The sequence below is a fragment of the Antechinus flavipes genome, chromosome 1 (genome assembly GCF_016432865.1).
Source record: "Antechinus flavipes isolate AdamAnt ecotype Samford, QLD, Australia chromosome 1, AdamAnt_v2, whole genome shotgun sequence".
NCBI lineage: Eukaryota > Metazoa > Chordata > Mammalia > Dasyuromorphia > Dasyuridae > Antechinus > Antechinus flavipes.
The window spans coordinates 117,731,705-117,744,958 of record NC_067398.1 but is presented as its reverse complement, the minus strand read 5'-3'; the positions used below and the strand labels follow the sequence as shown (position 1 = coordinate 117,744,958).

The following is a 13,254-nucleotide window of genomic DNA, read 5'->3' as shown; positions in this document are numbered from 1 at the left end:
TTTGTCTTTCTAAATATTAAAAAATAATATTATTACAAAGAAGAAGGCAGTTCTTTGGGAGAGCTTGTTTTCCTTCATACGAATCTGCCATATAAAGCTATGTCTTCCCCAAGCATCAAACTGACAGAGCTAGATGGACCTCAGTGAACTTTAGACAATGCTTGTTAAGGAATTTCATCTTGGCAAATTACACCTGGATTCAACCAGTATGTTTTCTCATCTTGTAGCATGGCTTTGATTTTATTGGTTTCTAAAAAAATCTGAAGACTACAAGCAACAAAGGTACAAGAACTAGTTAAATATAGAAGCCTACAGATACTCCTCTTTGAAGGAGAAGGACTCCTCAACAGTCAAGGTTATCCAGGATGTGTTGCTGTCACAGGGTAATTTGCTGAGTACATTGGCCTTCCCTTTAATTAGATGACTTTGAACTGTTCTGTCTCCTCTCAGCTTCTTCCATCCTAAACAAGATGTTGGTTACAATTACAATGGTCTGGCCTAATTCCTCTTCAGATTACCCATAGAACAAGTAATGAAGGATTCTTGAGAGCTGATTAAATTGTACCTATCCATGGACAATTCTTAATATTATCTTTTTTTGAGAAGCTCATATCTTGTGTGTGTGCAGATAAGGAAACAGGGCTGACTGAAGTGAGTAAGTTCTTCCTTAAAAAGTTGACCTCCCTGATGCTAAGTGAAATGAGCAGAACCAGGAGATCATTATACACTTCGACAACGATATTGTATGAGGACATATTTTGATGGAAGGGGATTTCTTTGACAAAGAGACCTAACTGAGTCTCAATTGATAAATGATGGACAAAAGCAGCTACACCCAAAGAAAGAACACTGGGAAACGAATGTGAACTATCTGCATTTTTGTTTTTCTTCCCGGGTTATTTATACCTTCTGAATCCAATTCTCCCTATGCAACAAGAGAACTGTTCGGTTCTGCAAACATATATTGTATCTAGGATATACTGCAACATATCCAACATATAAAGAACTGTTTGCCATCTAGGGGAGGGGGTGGAGGGAGGGAGGGGAAAAAAATCGGAACAGAAACGAGTGCAAGGGATAATGTTGTAAAAAAAAATTACCCTGGCATGGATTCTGTCAATATAAAGTAATTATTAAATAAAAATTTAAAAAAGAAAGAAAGAAAGAAAGAAAGAAAGAAAAAAATAAAAAAATAAAAAAAAAGTTGATCTCCTCTTGAAGGCTTACAGATTCCACTTAAATAAAATATGCAATATGCAATTTTTAAAAAACCTTACAATTCTTAGTAAAACTTCTATTATTAAAAAATATCAAATGCACAGGAGAATTCTTTGGAATGTGATTTTGAGAACAAAAGACAGTTTCCCTTTCTAGTTTTAAATAATCATATGGGAAAGCACAGTTCAATAATCCCTTTATCATAAAAATGTTAAATACCAGCCAACTCAAGATATGACCAAGAACAAAACAGCTTACATCTTGTCCTGATGAATACCTAATTCTAAGAATATTGTTTGAAAGGGCATTAATATTAGGAGGTGTTCCATCCAACCCCAAAGTAGCTAAAAAAAAAAAAAAAGACCCAGCTAATCTCTGCAGACTGAAGAAAATAAAACTTTGAATTATCTGCTCTATGTGAATCATTTTTTTCTGGACTATCCTATAAATTGATTGCCCATTTCAGATAGCGCTATTCCTCCTTCCCCTTCTTCCCCTCATTTTATTTAATGACATCAATTCAATTAATTCTTGCTTCTTATTACTTTTCCTACCAGCTTGTAGGCACATCATTAAGTTGAGGAGAATAAGGCTTGGAACAAGCAAGTAGACCACTTGACTCCAAATCCAGCTTTCCATTTACATTGGTTGTATAAAGGTTGTCTACTAAACTCTGGAAAACATAATAAAGCTCATATCTTATTGTTGTTGTTATCAATAAATTTTGTCACAGTAGGTACTTACTGACAAATATTTCAACTCCCTAAAAAGTATATCCCCAAAGAAAACTTAAGCAAAGAGCCCAATAGTGTGTATTCTTACTATTTAATAAAAAGGATGAATAGATGTTTTAATTTTTATAATTTGGTAACATCATTTGTGTTCGAACTGAATTTTGTTGTCTTTGCTTAGATTTTTTTGGAATCACTGTGCATATTATTCTTTTGGCTCTACTTTTCTTCACTCTGCATCATTTCATACAAGTTTTCCTGCAAGTCTTGGTTCTCTGAATTCCTTATATTCATTGTTTCTTACAATATAGTCATATTTCATTGCATTAATATCCCACAATTTGTCAGTCATTTATGAATTTAGGAGAATATAGTTTATTTCCAGAATTTGCTATTATATATTTGTGTTTTTATGAATATTTTTATACTTTCTTACTATCACTGACCTTCTTGTATCTTAAACCTGGTAGTAAAAGCTCTGAATCAAAATCCATGATTCAGGAGAGTCTAGGAGTGAATACAAAGAGATGGTGAGAAAGGTAAAAAAAAAAAAAAAATTTTTTTTACTAGATTCTTCTTCATGGGCCTCTGAACTCTGGTTCAGTAGTAGAATTTGAAAGACTGAAAGCCCCATTTGGACTTAGAGCTATGAGCCAAAACTGGAAGCAAATCGGCCATCTCAATGGTGGGGGAACTAGTTACCCCAAGAAAAAAAATTTCAAGCAGTGACAAACTTAGTTCAAGAAAGCCCTTGAAGCAAAATGTGTAAGATTTCAATGATGATACTTCTAGAGTGGAGAGCATGGATATCATTGTAATCTATTCCTGGGAAGCCTTTAACCACTTGGAGATGCATGAGTTGATCCAGTATGGTAGCATCTAACTGACTCTTCATCTAATAGGCCTATGAAGACAGCCTCATTTTCCCATACTTGGGAAAAATTCTTGAATAATTTTCCATGGGAATTTCTCTCCCCTGCTTCCCATTTCTTATCATTTTCTTGAAGTTCTGTTCTGAGTTAGGTCATGGGAAGAATTCCTCCTCCCATAGTTGTTAGGTCTCTTCGTTTCTATGTCAGCAATCCTGATCATTTACTGTAGGACATTTACTCTAGTGCTGCCGGAGATACAAACACCTTCTAGATACAGCTAGACATTTTAGTTATAGTTATACTTTGCCCAACCACCTTACCTCTTCTATCTTTATTGTCTTGTTCAACTGGTTGTTTTCATGTCCTGTTTAATATAGAAGAGAGACATAAGTAAACATTGGTGGTTTGAGAAAAATATGGCAAGACCTTTGTGAACTGATGCAAAGTGAAGGGAGAACATTGTTCACAGTAACAGCAATATTATAATGATGATCAACTGTTAAAAGATTTGACTACTTTGATCAATACAATGAACCAAGACATTTCCAAAGAATTCATGATGAAAAAATGAAATCTAATTCCAGAGAGCAAACTGGTGAACTATGAGTATAAACTGAAGTATAATTTTCTCAACTTTTTTTTGCTTCTTTTTGATATGGCTCATATGGAAATTATTTTGCATGATTTCACATGAATAATTGATAGCATGTTGTTTACCTTTTCAAAGGAGGGAGGGAGATAATCTGGAATTCAAAACTGATTTTTAAAAATATTAAAAAATGAATTAAGCAGGAAAGCTATTCTGGAAGCAACATAATCAGAAAGTATTAAGGGATACTTTTATTAGATATCCCAAGAAGGAGGAAATGTCAAAACAATGGAGAAAATTAGAGGTAATAATATCAGTAAAGATACGATTGATTACACCAATAACTACCAATCTATGTGTCTTTGTAATTTTTATAAATGTATTCAGGGTATCTTTGATGATTCTCTATAGTAGGTCATATCTTTTTAATCACAAAAATGAGCAAAAGATACAGCAAACATGTACATACATGAGTATGTACACACTCATAATAGATTTGATAGTGCAAAAAGGCAGCCTTCAAGGCTCTCCTCCAAGAGAGCCTGGCATCATGCTTGGGACATAATTATTTCTTAATAAATGCTCATTGATTGAGCAATCTATATTACAATCAATACAATTACAATTGATCAATATGCATTACAATAATGTTTTAATAAATGCAATCACAGAAGTAATTATTCAACAATCCTCTGGCTATCCTTGTCAAACTAGGCAAAGAAGTGGAAAATATATGCTTGTCAAAGTTGTTCACCACTGTCATTGAAGGTGTACTATGTAATGTAGAAAGTGTTCTGCCTCCCTGATCTAAATAGCCTCCCTTCAAATATTTGAAGGCCCCATAGCCTGTGCACCCATGCTCAATTGTGCTTTGTACTAATATTAGTAGCTAATACATAGCTAATAAATTTTGCCATCATCTTAGATCCCTTTTTTCTTTTATGCTTTCCATTTATGGAATTCATAAAACCTTACCATATTGGAAAACACATCTCTGCCACTATTGGGAACTGTTCTTTTCTTAATCTCTTAACATAGCAGGCCATTAAGAGTAGGTATGTTCTGTATGGGACTGCCTGCCATCTAGGGGAGGGGATGGAGGGAAGGAGGGGAAAAGTTGAAACAGAAGGTTTTGCAAGGGTCAATGTTGAAAAATTACCCATGCAGATGTTTTGTCAATAAAAAGCTATAATAAAAAAAAAGTTATGAAGTAATCTAGGCAGCATCTAAAAAAAAGAGTTGAAGAAACTACCACTTTTAAAAAGCATAATGAAAAAGGTGCTAAACTTAGGATCAGGAAAGCCTGTGTTCAAATCCTTCCTCCATTAATAATGGCCATAATAATGACAACTACTACCAGTACTGCCATTACCACCACCACACCACCACTACTATTACTACCAGCACTCAGCAGCTTCTTTAAGGTTCACTCCAACTGTCTATATCATCCTAATTCTCCTTGCAATATCCTATGTTTCTTTTTCAAGGTCTGTTACTAGTTTACAACCTTTCTTTCTACACTTACCCTTGTCAACATGATGATGAAGTATTCTAATTGCTGTCCCCTCAGACACACTGGAATCCCAGTTTATTAACCTTCCCAATTAGCATGATCTATATCTTCATTCCATTTCAATTAAGAGATGGTCACTCTTTTCTCATTACTATTATTGTTGTATTATGTTGTGAATATAGTATACTATCTCAAATCATAACTCCTACCCTCTCACATAAAATCATCATTTTCATTTCTTTTCATTTGTTCATCCTTTGGTAAAAATCAAGTCAATGTGTATTACTAAGCCCTTGGCATTGTGCTAAGTGTGGAAAATACATATGCAATTATATATTGGAAAAACTGAGAATTCAAAAAAAATTATCATTGACCAAAAAATACATAAAATAACCAGTCTAACGAAGCAAGATCTTTAATTACTCAAGCTCAAAAAAAAAGAAGTGTAGCAGGCCAAATATGAATTTCCATAAGGGAAAAACAACAAGCCAAATGGATTTTTGCCTGTGACTTCTAATGTTTAAAGAGTAATTAATACATATATTACAAAAACTGTTCTCAAAAAGAGAAAGAATGTATTCTACCAAATTCATTTTTTTGAGAAAAATATGATCCTAATATCTAAACTATGGTAAAGACATAGAACTATAGCCTAATCTCATCCATGAATATTAATACAAAAATTTAGATAAAATCCTCACAAGAAGACATGAAAAAGATGTGGGAAAAAAACCTTATGCCCAAGTTGGATTCATGCCAGAGATGTAAGAGTGGTTTAATCTTTTTTGTTGTTGCTGCTGCTGAGGCACTTGGGGTTAAGTGACTTGTCCAGAGTCATACAGCTAGGCACTGTTAAGTTGAACTTAGGTCCTCCTGACTTCAGGGCTGCACTACCTAGCTGCCCCAGATTTAATCTTAAGAAAACAATTAGCATAATGACTTACATCAGAAAGAGAGCATTCAGTGTTTCTCTTACCTGTCTGACAAATTCTTAATTTCCATTGCTATATCATCATTCATCTCTCACCTCCTAAGATTAGATGTCCCCAAGTCACTGTTCCAGTCTCTCCATATATATGTAATATATGTATATGTGTATATGTGTGTATGTATGTATGTGTGTGTGTGTGTGTGTGTGTGTGTGTGTGTATACGTATACCCTCTAAAGATGAATCTGTTTCCATGGAATCCATGAATCTATATATCTATCCTCAGGCTCCAGATCTATATCACCAATCACTTATTGGACATTGTTACCTTAACATCATATTGGTATTCCAAATTAAATATATTCAAAATGAAACTAGTCTTTGTTCCTAAACTTTTCCCTCTCGAAAGTTCCCTAATTCTATTGAGGTCACTTTACAAACTTTTCTCTCACTACCACAATACTGAGTTTTTAATTGTATATTAAATTTAACACAATAGGGAAAATACCTATTTGAACCCCCTTCCTGAACTTCCTTCTGCTCTCTACATTTTTTGATGTTTCATTAATGCCTTTTTTGGTATCATTTTCATTCATCCTTCATTCTATTCCGCAAATCATATAGATAGCTAGAAAATGTAATAGTTATATTTGTGTTCAGATATTTATATATATACATATATATATGTTCATATGTATATATGTATGTCGTTTTGTACCTCTAATCTTATCATTTCTCTTCCAAGACATGGGAATTAAGCTTTTGAAATCATTGTTTTGGAATCATTATCAGTGATTGCATTGATCAGAAATTTAAGCCTTTAAAAATTGTTTTTTCTTCACGGTATTGTTATGGTCACTATATAAATTATTCTCCTGGTTCTTCTTACTTCAACTCAGCATCAACTTTTACAAGTCTTCCTAGATTTCCCTGAATCTGTCCCTTTTGTAATTTGTTATGACACAACAATATTTCATTGCATTCATATACCATCATTTTTCCAACTGTTCACCAACTGATAGGTACCCACATCACTTCCAGTTCTTTGCTACAACAAAAATGCTAATATATATTTTTGGATTTTTCTTCTGTCCATGATTTCTTCGAGGATATATGTGATTTAGAATTTTTTTGAGTATAGTTCCAAATTGCTTCCACAATATTTGGGCCAAGTCATAGCTCTACCAATAGTGCAGTAGTGTTTATCTACCTATATCCCCCCTAACAATTGTCATTTTGCTTTTTTGCCATCTTAGATCTGGCAGGAATAGGAGGAACTTCAGTGTGAGTTTTAATTGGAATTTCTCTTATCATTAGTGACTTGGAACATTTTTATATGACAGTGAATGGCTTGCATTTCTTCTTCTGAAAACTGCTTGTTTTGCTGACCATTTATCTATTGGGAAATGGTATTTGTTACGTATTAATCAATTTCCATGTATCTAGCATATCAGACTCTTTATCAGAGAAATTTGCTGCAAAACCTTTTTCACAATTAAGTTTTCCCCTTCAACTTCTAACTAATCTTCATTCAACAGCACAAGGTAGAGTCAAAGGCAATGAATTGTAGAGTAATCCTAGTAAACCTAGGCTGAAGCTTGGTGGGGCAAGATTAGCAATAGGATAAGAATGGACTTGAGAAAGGAGGACAATGTAAAGTTGAACTGGCACATCAAAGATGTGGGAATCTTTGGGGAAAGGAATGATCTTTCATGGGGATGGGGAAAGGAAGAGAATATATCTAATATGGGGTAATGATTTGACGAAGAATTAAGGGTCAGTTGGAGGTAATAGTGAAGATGAAGAACACAGTTTGGAGTTGCAAGGCAGAAAGAAAAGTGGAATAAACAGCTTGTGATAAGGGAATTTCATATTTCATGGATTTGGAAGTAGTGTATTTTAGAAAGATAACCATCTTTATGTATAGTTGATGTGGAGTGGGGAGGTAGACAATAGCTACTAGAATTGTAATTTAGTGGGAGATAAGGATTAAGTGAAGAGAGGATGATGGAAGAGAGAGAGCCTAGAAGGAGCAGTGAAAAATATTTCTATCTCCCCTTTGCCCTTGAGCAGTGAGGGAAACAATGAGTGGCAATGCATTCAGTGTTGGAAAGGGTGACCAGGGTGGGTTGTCATAAGAAGGGAGGCAGGTCTCAGTGAGAATTAGAAGACTGAAGGAAGAACTGAGAAAGAAAAATACCCAAGATCAAAGCAAGTTTGGTTGCCTGTAGGAATAGATATACAAAAAAAGTACCTTAAAAAGCCAAAAGTACAAAAAGACAACCAAAGAGAAAAAAAGGAGCTATTAGAAAAGTAGGTAGGAAAGCAAGGCAGAACATCCTGTAACATTCTAAATGAATGTGTCCCTACATTTCTTGTTTTTGATGCTGCGAAGTCCTGGATTTCTCTATTTCTTTGAGTATCCCCTTTCAGGCTCATTAATAATGTTTTTTTCTACCAAAATGCTTGTTTCTTTTAGGTTTAAGGAAGATGATGCAGTCTTGATACGTCAAGAATTTGGAAAATGATTCATACATTTCAAAAGTATTTATTTACAACTTTGATGTTATTATGTTGTCCTAGGTACCATCTAATTCTGTATATATTCCCCTACTTTAGTGACAGTGCTAAGTAGTCTTTTCATTTGATAGTTTTTGCATTGCCTTGAATCACATTCTCTGATTTAAAATGAAATTTGGCCAAAGACTATAGGGAAATGTACTTATTTTTATGTCAATCTATTGATAAAGGCTAGGCATGAAAATTGATAAGCAAAGCAAGAGTCTTTGAATAACTTCTCAGCAAAGACCCATTTGTTCTAGCTGATAAATAATGGAGAACCCCTTCACAAATTCTCTCTTTCTCCACATCATTTGCATTTGCCCCTTTGGATCTACAATGTATATCAGGCCTTCTTATTTTCTTTTACTTTCAACATCTTTTCACCCAAGAAATTTTTATGTGATCCTGTGTATATAAATATATAAAGTAGTATACAAATCAAATATTTACTGCTAATAGATTATAATTTCACAATCTCCACATTCAGTTACATGATCCTATATGGGATGACTCACAGTTTAAGGACTTTTAATGTATATCATTGTGAATTCAGCTTTAGATGTTATTATAGGTCCCCACTGGCCCATCTTTGAATATGTAGGCCCAGTCTTTGTCCATCATGTCCTTCCTGGATGAGAGTCATGTTTTCAGAGGCTGTGTTGAAACTCAGCTTGATAAGAAACAGAGGCAGAAAAATAGACAGCTCCCTATGCAAAAAAATAAAATTAATTCCTTATGGTTTCTTAATTTAGGGTTAGCAAAGAAGTCGATTCCAGCATAGATCTCCAGACCATCCATTTTCCTTCTAAACCAGACCTGCCCACTCTCAAATCGAAGAAGCAGACAGATCTCCCTGCCTCCTTCAAGAAGCACAACTTTAAAAAGTCAGACAGCTTTGAGTACAGAATCTCACAGGTTTGAGAAGCACTTGCATTTCTATACCATTCTGTAATTACAAATCGTTTTAAGCCCATTTCTCACAGCCCTTATAAGAGGTAAACAGTTTCAGCAAAGTCAAGTGAAGGAGATAATGGGAAAAGATGCTGAATTTGAAGTCATGTAGTCCGTTTACTTTCTTTGTGCCTTTGATCACCTTGCTTCTAGGTTTCTTCATCTGTAATATGGGTATGATAATGCAGGAACTTTTGGGGAACTTGAAGGTGCTGTATTCAGTGTGAATGAGCTACTATTAACATGGTAGCAAAGATCATAATCATGGCCCTAACCAGCCAGTGGGTGGAATTGAAAGCATTAGAAGAAGTAGTAAGGAAAAAGTGTCAATTTTCCTTTTTTTTTTCCCAAGAAGAGCTGGCATTTCTGTGGCCCTTTTTGTACAGAATCTCACTTTATCCTCACAACAACACATGAGAAATATGTACAAGTATTTTTATCCTGACTTTATAGAACAATAAGCTGAGAAGGTATTTGAATTGACAGCAGTAAGAAATAGAGCCAGGACTCAAACTCTTTGACTCCACTTATCCATAAAAGTGAGAATTGGGTTCTTATAAACATATAGAAATGTTTATCTGTGAGAGACAGCAATCAGTTCTTTGCATTCTAGAATACTTGGAAAGACAGATGCATCTTATAAGAGTATTCTGATTTGTGAGCAGCAGAGACAGAGAATATAGGGAGCGCTATAAAATTCTCTTTTATCTTTTTGGAGATTATACTTCTTGTGAGAAGATCTCAGCTGGTAAATTCAGCCTATTTGCTATTCATGAAATGGATGTTGAACAGTAACTATTCATGGAGGAAGTAGAAGAAATCCTTGATAAGTGGGCTACAACCTAAGGTCTCTGTCAGCCTTCTGTCTATCCTGCATATAGCTCATTTAGACATAATTACATGAAATTCCTATTAGTGAATTCCATGAGGTGTGGGACTATCTTTTGCCTTTCTTTCCATCCCCAGTTCAGTGCCTGATACATAGTAGTGCTTAGAAAAGTTTATTTAATGACTGATTGAAAAATTGTATGATCTTGAATAAGTCACAGCCTCTGAGATTCAATTTCTTCATCTATAAAATGGGTATAAAAATATATACTTTACCTATCCTATAGAAGTATTGTGATATTTGCTGAGGTAAAATGTGTAAAGTACTTTACAGACTTTTTTTGAATACTACATTCTGAATGTTTAAAGTACTATATAAATAGGAATTGTCATTTTACGAAACACTTTGTTCCAGGGTGAATAGAATGCTCGTGCTGTGACTTAACTGTTTTACCTTTTGAAAATTATTCCTTTTTGATTATTATTCATCCTTTATATCCCATATATTATCTTTCTACTATTAAGCTGCCACAGATCCATAAATTGCAAATAATTTGGAGTTGCTTCACATGTTTAGATCTGTAACCATTGTAATTCCTAGTTTCTCCTCTGTCTTATAGTTGAAGCTTCATTGCCAGAAATTCTACGCCATGTTTATTAAGAAGGTACTATTCTCTTGGCGCAACAAGAAGATGATGTTAGCACAGGCAATGGTACCTCTGATTTGTGTCATATTAACTATACAGCTTTTAAAAATGGGTAGTTGGGAATCGACAAGACCCATGTTACGTTTGACTCTGAACCAGTATGGCCATACAATTGTGCCTTTCTTCATCCCCGCAACTTCGAGGCTGCATCCCAAACTCTCAGATCATATTGCAAATGTTATTCAAGCTGAGGGACATATGCCAATGGAAAGTGTAGGTAAGAATCACATAAAAAGGGACTGGTCGTATGTGAATATTTATGGCATCAAAGGTTTTAGAGTCGCAAGGATCCTTAGAAATTAACAATTCCCTCATTTCATAGATGAGAAGAAAGACCTTGGCTTAGACAGGTAAAAGGACTGGCTCATAGTCATGCTAGGATTGTATGGTAGAGCTGGGATTAACACCAAGGTTTCCTGATTCTGGATTCAAACTCCTGCCATTCCACCACACTGTTACTTGAATCACTTCCAAGGAAACAATCACCCTGGATAAGTCCTTTGATCTTTCAGTGGCCCCGAGCATTTCTCCAATGCATGCCTAATATCCAGGACTCATCTATTACCAAATAGATGTCAGTCTTTATTGAGACAGGAAGTTTCCTATAGACTTGAAATCAGAGATATTCTGGACCAAAAAAAAAGTAATAATAGCACTATTGTAGCACAGTCATGCACAGAAACATTTTTCAGAATAACAAACGCTAGGAAAGCAAAGATGACAGTGAAGAGCATTGAAATGTTTTCTCCAGATATCCTAGTCTGAGGGTTTGAGAACTTAATGGAATCAGGAAAAATTATATATAACTGTCCCATTCCTACAATTTATTAACAAATACTTACCAACTGGACAATTTTGTTAAATCAGTGACAGTACTAGAAAAATTCAAGACATCCCAGACATAAAAAATATACATATCTGAAGCCAAAGGATCTTGCAATCACATGTGACTGGACCAGAGGTGGTGAAACTAAAAGCAGGACTTCTGGTTCTCTTAGTGATTCTCTCCAAAGGACAAGTGACCTTGTCTAGACTGTGGAACTCTTAAATCTCACCCAATCCTACTCAGACTTCATTAAGCATAATAGAAGGGCCATGTTCAAAGGTTATTGACAAAATGACCTTATACTTTTCCTCTTATATTCAGTAAACATTCCATTATTTTTAAAAAGATTAGAAAATAATATGCAGTTTATTAAGATCACTTAATATATTGAAGAAGCAGTTATTGTACAGTAAGCATGTTAATTCTCTCTGGTTCTAATTGCTTCACTTTGCATTAGTTTCCCATATTTTCCAAGGTTTACTTTTACAAAAGATAGTTATACTATTCATGTGTATGTATAGACTTTCATATGTTGATTTGCCCTCCAATACTCTAGCCTACCAGTTCCTAACTTTCATGAAATACTGCTCCACTCCACCTCAACCCCACATAGGGGTTGACTTTGTCATCATAAAGAGGTGTTCTATTTCCATCAAGAAATTCCTTTAACTATAATGTATCATTCCATCTCTCCTTATGCCCCATTTTTAAACTGTTCCAAATCCTCTCTATGTCTCTAGACCTCTAGTCTCTCTTTTCCTCAGTATTAGCCTAGGCCACTAGTGATTTTACTCTCTGATTTTACTTTCCTTTCTTTTTAATTTTCATCCTATAGTTAACCAGTTTAGTATTATATTATTCCCTATTCTCTAATCACCCCTCTTTTCCTGTTCAGCCCATGTTTTTTTCATATTCTACCAAAGCATTGCTCCTACTTTCTACTTTGTGCTCCTGAGCAGATCTAGAAGTTATACAATCATACTGATTTTGGGAATCCTGCACAAAAAAATTTATAATCTATAATCTCAACTGAGATGTAATTAAATCTAAACTCAATGTGGGTTCTGTAATATCTCTATGACCAGCAGTTTAGTTCCTTCATCCCTCTTGACATTACCACCGCTGCTTCGGTTGTCACAGCCTTGGGTCCCACAACTAGTTACTTCTTCCTGGCTACTATCTTCTATCCCAGTATTCATACATAGACCTTTCTTTAAAAGGTTTTCTCAAATTGCCCTGGAATGAAAAAAAAATAAAAGAGATACTGTCACTTGTTTTATTATCCCACTCAGAATTAGACTGGAGGCATTTTGAAAAAAGTTGTTTAGAGTGTTGTTTGGAAGAGCTAAAATAGAAATGTTCAATTTTCTCCACCCTCTTGGCAGTATCTCCTTTTGCTTACTCATAAGTCCATCCTCAATTTCACTTTTAAGTCTTTGTGCAATAGCCATACTTCACATTACCCCTAACCCTGCCTCCACCACCATCACTCTTGGGTACTATGGTTGGGACCTGATTGTTCCTGACT

The 13,254-nt window shown here is 34.8% G+C and overlaps 1 protein-coding gene across 1 annotated transcript in view; it reads left to right on the top strand.

The window, feature by feature from the left end:
* LOC127556397 (phospholipid-transporting ATPase ABCA3-like) overlaps window positions 1-13,254 on the top strand; it is a 234,964-nt gene that overhangs the window by 171,532 nt on the left and 50,178 nt on the right. Inside the window, exons 17-18 of the mRNA XM_051989532.1 lie at window positions 9,167-9,329; window positions 10,814-11,117. Coding sequence (XP_051845492.1) covers window positions 9,167-9,329; window positions 10,814-11,117 — 467 coding nt within the window. The remainder of the gene's footprint in view (window positions 1-9,166; window positions 9,330-10,813; window positions 11,118-13,254) is intronic.